The sequence below is a fragment of the Magnolia sinica genome, chromosome 14, assembly GCF_029962835.1.
Source record: "Magnolia sinica isolate HGM2019 chromosome 14, MsV1, whole genome shotgun sequence".
NCBI classification, from domain to species: Eukaryota; Viridiplantae; Streptophyta; class Magnoliopsida; order Magnoliales; family Magnoliaceae; genus Magnolia; species Magnolia sinica.
This window is the reverse complement of record NC_080586.1, coordinates 7,426,890-7,436,291: the sequence shown is the minus strand read 5'-3', so window position 1 is coordinate 7,436,291 and position 9,402 is coordinate 7,426,890. Positions and strand designations below refer to the sequence as shown.

Here is a 9,402-nt window from a genome sequence, read left to right as displayed (position 1 = left end):
TGTGGTCCACCTGAGATTTGGATATGCTTAATGTTTGTAATACCATTCTAAAATGATCCGTAGAAACGGATGTATAGAGTGGATATACAATACATTATCAAAGTGGGCCCCGCGGCAGGGGTAACACCCAATAAGCTGTTACCCGGGTGACAGCTAATCCGCTCCCCCGACGCTCAACCGTCATCCAGAAGCAAACTGCCTCTTCAAGTGAAGCGGATTGCGTCCGACCCCTCCCGGACAATATTTTCGACAACTTGCAGTTATTTGATACTCTGACAGAATATGGTGCTTGATACGCTGGCACTCATAAATCGTACAAGTGTCATATTTTAACTTTTAAAAAAATCGTCCAGATTTCTGTAACTAAAGTAGATAGATCATCAACCCAAAATCGATTGCCTTAAACAGCCTAGATCTCTGATTGGTGGAGACTCGTTTTCTGAATTCGGGCCTTATCATTTTAACCGTCCGATATATGTACATCAACGAGATATTTACATAATCAAATCGGTGAAAATATCTTATTTTATTTTATATTCAAAGAAAATATTAACAATTTGGACGCTTTAATCTCTTAACTATATTCTATATTTAAAATTCTTACTGCACATGTATTAATCATCATGCTCCACCAGAGTATGAAACTTTTCCTCATTCGAGAATCGAGATCGAAGCGGATTGGCTGGTGTGCAACACACCACCAGCCCACGGTGGTGTGTTGACGTCACCAAGTTAGCTAGGCCCCACAGTAAGCTATGTGTTATATCCACACCGTCCAAATAATTTTTTTAATATCATTTTATGAAATGTACCAAAAATGAGGAGTTCCAAAGCTCAAGTGGGCCACAATAAAGAAAGCAGCAGGATTGAACGTCTACCATTGAAAACATCTTAAGTCCACAGAAGTTTCAGATCAATCTTGTATTTGTATTTTTCCTTCATCTAATTATGATTGAACTTATGAACAGGTTGGATTTCAAATAAACATCATGGTGGGCCGTAGGAAGGTTTCACCGGTGGGTGTTACTGTCCCCACTTTTTTATGTGGTGTGGTCCATTTAATATTTTGATCATTCTAATTTTTGGATCTATGTTATAAAATGATCTCGAAAAATGTATGGACGGTTTGGATATAACACATACACTATGGTGGGCCCACAGAACTTGGAGACGTCGACACACTACGCAATCCGCTTCCAATCGAGATCGACTTCATCACTTTTCATTTTCTTCCCTCTTGTCTTTCAATAACCAAAAGCAAGACCTTTCTCGGAAGACGAAGACCAGGAAGTTTCCTCTGACCTTAAAAACCCTTTTTCCTCATTCGAAGCATATACGGAAAGACTCTGAAATTAGGGTTAGGGTTTTGCAGAACGAGAAAAATGCTGGATTTACAGAAGAGGAGAGTTCGGCTGGCGCTCTTCGTCGGTGGCCTTATTGCCCTCAGCATCACCGGTACTCTACATACATACATGAATTCATGCGTATATACATACATGCATTGGATCATTTTCGTCTCTCTCTCTCTCTGGTTTGTTTGTGTTCTTCGATTCTATTCCGAATGAAATTCTCAATTTTTTTCAATTTCATTGGTTGTTTGGTTGGGGGTAATTGCTGTTGATGTTTTGATTCTATGATCGGTACGATTTGTGTTCTTCTTGCTAGGATGCGGCTGGGCCGGGTCTATATAGGCCTGAGAGGTTAAGAGATGGGCCTGATTAGAGCTTGCTCTCACTTCCAATTCACAAACGACAAGGGATTTGTCAGGTCGTACACATAAAACAACAACGGATTTTTATATAATGCTACCCGTTTTTTGGCTTAATTAGACAGAACTACCCAATTTTATTTTATTTTTTTAGGGATCGTTTGGATGTGTCTAAGTTGGATTATTTGTAAGTGACTTCTAGGTGGGGTTAGTTTCTCTAAGTGGGAAGTGACTTACAGGTGGTGTTTGGGGGGGAGGAAATTCACCTGTAAGTCCACTTACAGGCAAAAACTGCCAGGAAACTTCATGGGGCTGAGGGAACAGGCAGCAAGCATATAAAGGGCTTGTTTGGATATCTCCAAATAAGTTACTTTTTTCTACTTACAGTAGTAGATAGTAAGTTTGTTTTAAGATCAATTATAAGTAACTTTTTTTCTTAAAGGTACTGAATCACTTCATATTGATAAGTTGAAACCAAGATAAGCTACTTGAGGCATAAGTAGCTTATCTTAAGTAACTTATGATCCAAACGCCCCCAAAGTGACTTTCATAGGCAAAAGTCACAAGACTCACAACTTAAAAACTTACGGGCATCCAAACTACCCCTTACAGATGGAAAGTTACATTTGTAAACATGACAAAGAGCTGTGTTTTCACTTATTTGTAAGTGACTTACAGGTGCTATGGTTATATTTTTGAAATCGGAAAGGTAGGGAGAAGATGTACCAGCTCTATAAAGAGGGGAGTTGCAGTACCTCTCTCTGGTCTCTCTTTTTCTAACTTACAGGCATTTTAACGACCCTTTAGATGTCACCACCCACATATTGAGGGATCTATTTATTTTACCATTGTTTGTCAAATCCCAGTGACAGACATTAGCTTATTTCTGTCATATCTTTGCATGTATTGATGGAAGGATTGTTTCAAATTGCTGTCCATCATCTTGAGATGGTCTAGATCCCTGTCCACCTACCTTGGAACGGTCCAGATCACTGCCCACCATCTTGGAATGGTCCATTTCACTGTCCATGTACTTTTGAATGGTCTAGATAGCTATTCATCTACCTTTGAACAGTCTAAATGCTAACCATCTAGTGCTGAATGGCCTATAATACCATCCACCGTGTTGGAATGGTCAGGATCACTGTCCACATATTTTTGAATGGTCTAGTTCGCGGTCCACCGTTATTACTTCTTAGGGGTATTTTCATCATTTTCAGAAATAAGCTAACCTGTGTTGCTTGGATTTGATAAAAATTGGGTGGTGATATCTAATTATTATTTTTGGGTGGTTCTGTCTAATCAAGCAAACAAAGAAGGAAAAAAAAAACAGGCAGCATTTCGTAGACATCCCAAATAACAATTGTTTCTCAATAATTTTAGGATCAGAGCCAACTATGCTTATGATTGTTCTTTGGCCATCAAAGTTCTCATTTGACTATTTTCTACTAGCCCAAAGATCCACACTGACAACCATTCAGCCCAAAGCTAGCACCCCAGGTTTTGCAGAGTACCCTCATTTGAATCTCCTATTTGGTTATTTTGATATATTTTGATAATTACAATCATATCTTTAATTGCTTGAGAATATTTTTTGATAGTAAAGTTTTTTTATTTTTTGGAATGATAAAGATAATTTATTAGAAAAGTCTGATGGGCAAAAGATACAAGAACCCCACTGACCTTACAAGACAAGGTCAAGGGTAGAAGCTATGCTAACTCAAGAAATTACATCATTCATTGCCCCCTGAAGCACCATCAAATCCTTCTTACTTAGCATCCTTAAAATTCCGGCTATTTTCCCCCCTCCAAATAGCCCATATAACCGATAGAAGGGATAGGTCACATTCCTTTCTCCTTCGGATACCGCCTCTTCCTCCATGCCAAGCTGTAAAGAGGGCCTTCAATTGAACCTGGCACAAGCCAGTGGACATTGAATTGATTGAAAATTCCTTCCCAAACCTTGCGAGCAAACTGCGTAGTGATAGTTAAGGTTCATCCATGATGGTTGGAATTCCTACTGGATGGACCATCACATGTGAATGAAATGTTGCAAGAGACTAAATGTGGACGAGTTGTAAATGTATTGATTGATTCAGCAACATGTAAAAAACAATACATACATGGTACAAGTCTGCAGAAACTGCAACAGTACTCTTGATACTAAATGAATACATGGTTAAAATTACCGCCCTGTTTGGATTTGTTGAAATTGAAAGTGGAAATAAAATTTCCATTGTTTCTTTTGTTTTATTTTTCAAAATTCCATGGAAAATCAATTTCCATTTTTTCAAATTTCCAAGAAAATGGCTCATTTCAATTCCCTTTTCAAAGCCTAAGAAATACAATTTCATATTTTCCTCTCATTCACCATCTCAAGTCTACTTTGTCTCCTTCATTCTTTAGATGATTTTAACCATGTGGGCTCATCCTTAGTCAACCCTAAGCATTAATGTTTTCACACGGAGATTACAATGAGATGATATTAACTATGCAGGGCTCATCATTAGTCACTCCTATACAGTTGTCTTTCCACATGGGGCCCATAGTTGGTGATCGTAACCATATGTGGCCTGTCGTTAGTTGATAATAACCATCTGTATTTGCTTGTTGTGTCCATCTTACAATGTGAGGCTGATCGCTAGTTGATCGTACGCATGTTGGCCGCCCATCATTAGATGATTTTAGCCATGTGTGACCCATAGTTAAGTGATGGTAAACATGTATATTTCCATCTTGGGACCATTATTAGTCGATCCTAACCATGTGTATACCACATGAGCTCATCATTAAATGATCTTAACCATGTGGTCCCATCAATCTTCGACTCATGTATTTCCAGGTGGGATGGGACCCATTGTTAAATGATTTTGGCCATGTGTAGCCATTGTTAGTCAATTATAGTCATGTGTATTTGAGTATTCCCATGTGGGACCCATCACTAGATGATCTTAACCATGTGGTGTGGGGCCCATTGTTAGTCGATCTGATCTAGGTCTATTTCTAATTTCCCATGTAGGCCACCATTAGTTGGTCCCAACCATGTGCATTTTCATGTTGGGCCGATTTTTAGATGATCTTAACTGTGGGCCCCCCATTAGTCGATCACCGCACCTGTGACAGTAAGAGATGGACCATTGATTCCAGATATTTATTGACATGCATGCCAAACCATAGAGAAAAAATTCTGTGGAAATAAGGTGGCTGTCAAACAATAAAACTGGAAAATTAAACTAACTTCCTCAGTAGGAAAATAGGCGTGAAAACAACACCGGAAATAGTGTTTCATTTCCACCAATTTTCTTGGAAATTAATTTTCCTATTTTCAATTTCAATGAATTAAAATAGGCTATAGAAATAATACTACACATCTTCAAGTTACACCACTCATTTTCTTCATTGTTCAACACTCTCCATCAGGCTATGATACAAGTCAACAATCCTTATGATAAACTGAAAAGTTCTCTCTTCCTGGTGGAAAGGTTGGATCTCCTCCTACCCGTTCTTTATTTTTTATTTTTTCCTCTCTTTTTTGGCAATGACAATAAAAAAGAAGATGAGCTATACATAGAGACAAAGGATAATGGAGACCACACTCATTGACTGACATGTTAAGAGTTAAAACCTAAGCCAAGACATCTATCAAGGCATTGGCCTCCCTCGACACTTGCCTAAAAGAATAGCCTTTTTCTCATTAAAAATGAGTGCATGCTTCCAAGGTGCCATGCATTTCATGAAAGCCAAAGTGAGTACATTTTAAGAGTCTCCTTCAACAACCAAGGGGCAACAGCTAGATCTTCTTTTCTTATGACAAAAGGAGTCTTTGATGAGCAGTGGGTTAACGTTTCTGTAACAAAGCAGCAATCAACTTCAGTATGTGTTGACCTTTGATGGAATGTAGGATCAAGGCTATGTAAGCCACAAGAAAGACTTACAGGCCCTTTTGTGATCTGCGTCACATACTACAATCCCTGATTACGTTGTGGTTTTTTCATGACTCTATTGTCTTTGTTTGATCAATAGTAAGAGTCAAATTGATGTCCATGCCAACGTTTTGTTCAGTTTATCACTTTCACACGCCCAGTGATAAGCAACTTCATATTAGGTCTCATTGTTGCATATGTTTTGGTATTCAGTCGAGATGCAGAGTGGCGTAGTTTATAACTTGTCAGCCAGAGAAAGCTATCAAAACCTTTTCGGCCCCATAGATGAAACCACTTGGGAATATGAGAAAGCTTTTGGATATGCTGATGCACCCATCAAGGTTCGAGATAGCAGCTGACACATTCTGTATTGTTCAAGCTGATACTTACTGTCTTTTTTCTTTTCTTTTTTTTCTTTGAGAGAGAGATAACAGAAACTTTATTAAAAGGAGGAAAAATACAAAGAGGGGACAAAAGCAGATTACAGCCCTTTAAATTCACCACATTAGAAGCCCATTCAATAATATACTGGTGCACTCTTTGACTATGAACCCTGCCGGATTGGAAACATCATTTAAACACCTCCCATTCCTTTCTTCCCACACCGATCACCATACTGTTATTTTGAGAAAAAGACAATTTTCTGTGTCAGTGACAAAGCACTGAATCGACCAAAATTCACACATGGGTATCAGCCAACAGGTACTGACACATTGGTTTTCAGGTCAGCTGACACGTGCTCTGATGATGATATTTTGAACCTTGAGATCATTAGAAGTATCAAAGGTGAAGGGATTAGTGTTTTAAATAGCTTCGCTATGTAGTGTAGCTTACGGTACGTAGCATAACTTAGCCGTAATGCCACGTAGCTCATGAAAATAGCATAAGTCACCTATAGCCTGCATTTCATGCCACATACCTATGGTACACGCTACGTAGCTTACACTACCAAGTTATTTTTCACTAAACATTAAAATCAATTTATATTCCAATGAATTGTTACATTTTTCATTTTAAATAAAAATTAGTTAATCTTTTCAATGATTTTACTAAAATAATACAAGCAATAGTATTAAATCAGTTACGTTGCTCTTTATTTATCTTTATTTTTAATCCTTGCCTATTTTTCCTATTTATTTAGGACGTGTTTAGTTGCAGCAAATGTCATTAAATTTCATTATTAATCAGACTAATTTGGTGCAAAATGTCATGAAATTTCATTATTCAGCGCAACCAAGCACAACCTTAAGTAAGAATCTAGAAGTGGCATGTAGCTTAAGTTGTATGTTATGTAGCTTAAGCTTGATGCTTAAGAGGGGTGAATGCTACACTACGCTATTCGCTATTTAAAACACTGGAAGGGATTACGTAAAATAGCTCCCTTGCAAGGGGGAAAACCAAGACAAGGAATTCATCAAGTCGTTGTCATGTATGTGTGTAGATTGGAAAAAATAATGTGTGTAGATGGGGTGATTTTCTATGACATACTAAAAAGCAATAGTCTGGTCTCTTTACCTATATCGATGCCATTTTGATTCATATGCCATACACACAACATTTCCTATGCAGCCGAAAAATGCAGAGAGCTGGTTGGAGAGGAGGCATCATCTCAAAGTGGGAAGTTCACATTTTTAAACTGCTTCGACATGGGCTCAGGAAGTCTAGCATGTGTAGTTAAGGAGAGTGTCAAGCTATATTTCAACAATATCAGAACTGCCCATGTTGAGAAAGTAAGACATAAAGCTATTGAGGTCGCCCTGACTGAAGCATTGTTAGAAGGGCTTAGTGCCAGTGCTGCAGCAAAGGAAGCACAGAAAGTTGGAGCTAAAGCTGCAAAGCTAGCATCCCGACAAACCAAACGCATCATTGGGCCTATTATTTCGTCAGGGTGGGACTTCTTTGAAGCTATATATTACGGGGGTACAATGACAGAAGGATTCCTAAGAGGCACGGGAACCTTGTTCGGGACCTATGCAGGAGGTTTCCAAGGAGAACAGAGACTTGGGAGGGTGGGTTATCTTGTGGGAAGCCATTTGGGTAGTTGGGTGGGAGGACGGATAGGTTTGATGGTGTATGACGTGATCAATGGAGTGCATTACTTGCTTCATTTTGTTCAAACGGTAGAGAATGTGGTAGAGAATGTAGTTTCCGGTGAAACCTCTGAAGGTTACGAAGCAGCATATGAGAGCTCTGAAGCGTCTGAGGATTCTTACGAGGTATCCTATTGAGATGGGGACTGATTTACTTTCAGTCTCCTTATTGTTTTTGGTTATTGTTCTCGTGTACCATCACATAAAACACATGTATATAGAATGTTCATGAAGCTACCATGCTGTTTGAATCCATTTTAGATTGCTTGTTTAGCTACATCGCTGTTTGAATCATTTTCAGCAGTAAAATGCCCATTTCTTGTATGTGAAACACCATTTGGAGAAGTGCCAAGGCAATTCCCGTGAGGAGGGATTGGAGTGGCTATTCTCATCTCATGGGCCAATGTGGAATGCATATGCGAGATCCTTCCCATTCATTAAATGGGTGCTACCATGAGCATGCTCGCTGCAACAATTGGGCCAGTCTGCACATCAGGTAGCCCGTGTGCATATGAAAAATCAATCATCATCATCCCAAGTGGAAAAACGAATGGTTAGGAAAAATAAGGTCAAGAGTCTGCTTAATGTATGTGTGGCCCACTTAACAAGTTTCTTGGAACTCTGTCTTTTGGATGAAGGCATCTTCATGGTGCTCTTCACCTGACTAGAGGTCTAGATCTCTCACACAGCCTCCGTGTTGGAGTACATGATGAATCGCCCCTTAAATCTCTCCTCACCCCACTTCCCTCGGCATTTCTCTCGACACCTTTTTTTTTTTTTTTTTGGTTTTGTTTTGTTTTGTTTTTAACTAGCTGCAGATAGACATTGTGATCATGTCCATCATTCTGTAACAAGGCCTTGGGTTTTTCCTGACCATTGTGGTCAGAAACTGTATGGATGTACTGCCAGATCATCGGTTTGTATCGTAGGGAAAGAAAGTAATCTTTGTTTTTTGAATGGATGCATTGATCAGTGGGTAAATGTCGGTGTTTTACAATTCCACTCAGAATTCTATTTTCCGCAGTCTCCACCATACCTCTCCTTGTGTGAGACCGAGCTTTCCATCAGGTGGGCCACACTGTTTATGTCTTTTGGCTTGCGGTGCGGGCCATTTTGCTCTTCGGGTATGCCGGCATATAAAACAAATAGATGGCTGGTGTGTACCCATGCATCGCACAGCTTTCTAACTAGTTTAAACTATTTGCGTGCTGGAAGTTTGCTAAGCCCACCCATTTGGAGCTCAGGTGCCGATATGGTGCATGTGTGCCTGATCTTGGCTTTCCTTCATGTGGGCCACAATTTGTAGTCCTGCTGTGATGTAGAGCGGGTCGCGGACAGCTTCATGGCCAAGATGGATCAGAAGAGGCCCGGTCGACGACAGAAGTGATCTGGACCATCGGACCTTAGATCGGGCATATCTCGCAATCCGGAATGAGTTATCTGACATAAAATATATGATTTTGGGGTAGAACGAGCTACTTTAGCCAACCAACCCAGCTACGCCAGATTGCGCAGCCTGAAATTGCGAAAAACCCCTGGATCGACGGTCGTTTCCTGTTTTAATTTTATTTTTACTATAAATAGTAAGTTTTAGTTTGATTATAACTATTCATCCGTCGGGCTTTAGGAGTTGTGCCCAACGTGAAAAGAGCTTAGAATAATTAGGAGAACTGTTTGGTGA

The 9,402-nt window shown here is 39.5% G+C and overlaps 1 protein-coding gene across 1 annotated transcript; it reads left to right on the top strand.

The window, feature by feature from the left end:
* The first annotated feature begins 1,228 nt into the window (after positions 1–1,228).
* LOC131225393 (uncharacterized) lies at positions 1,229–7,988 on the top strand. The gene is made up of 2 exons (XM_058220922.1): positions 1,229–1,455; positions 7,201–7,988. The coding sequence occupies exons 1-2, from the start codon at positions 1,383–1,385 to the stop codon at positions 7,857–7,859; spliced, it is 732 nt and encodes a 243-aa protein (XP_058076905.1). The 5' UTR covers positions 1,229–1,382; the 3' UTR covers positions 7,860–7,988.
* The last annotated feature ends 1,414 nt before the right edge of the window (positions 7,989–9,402 follow it).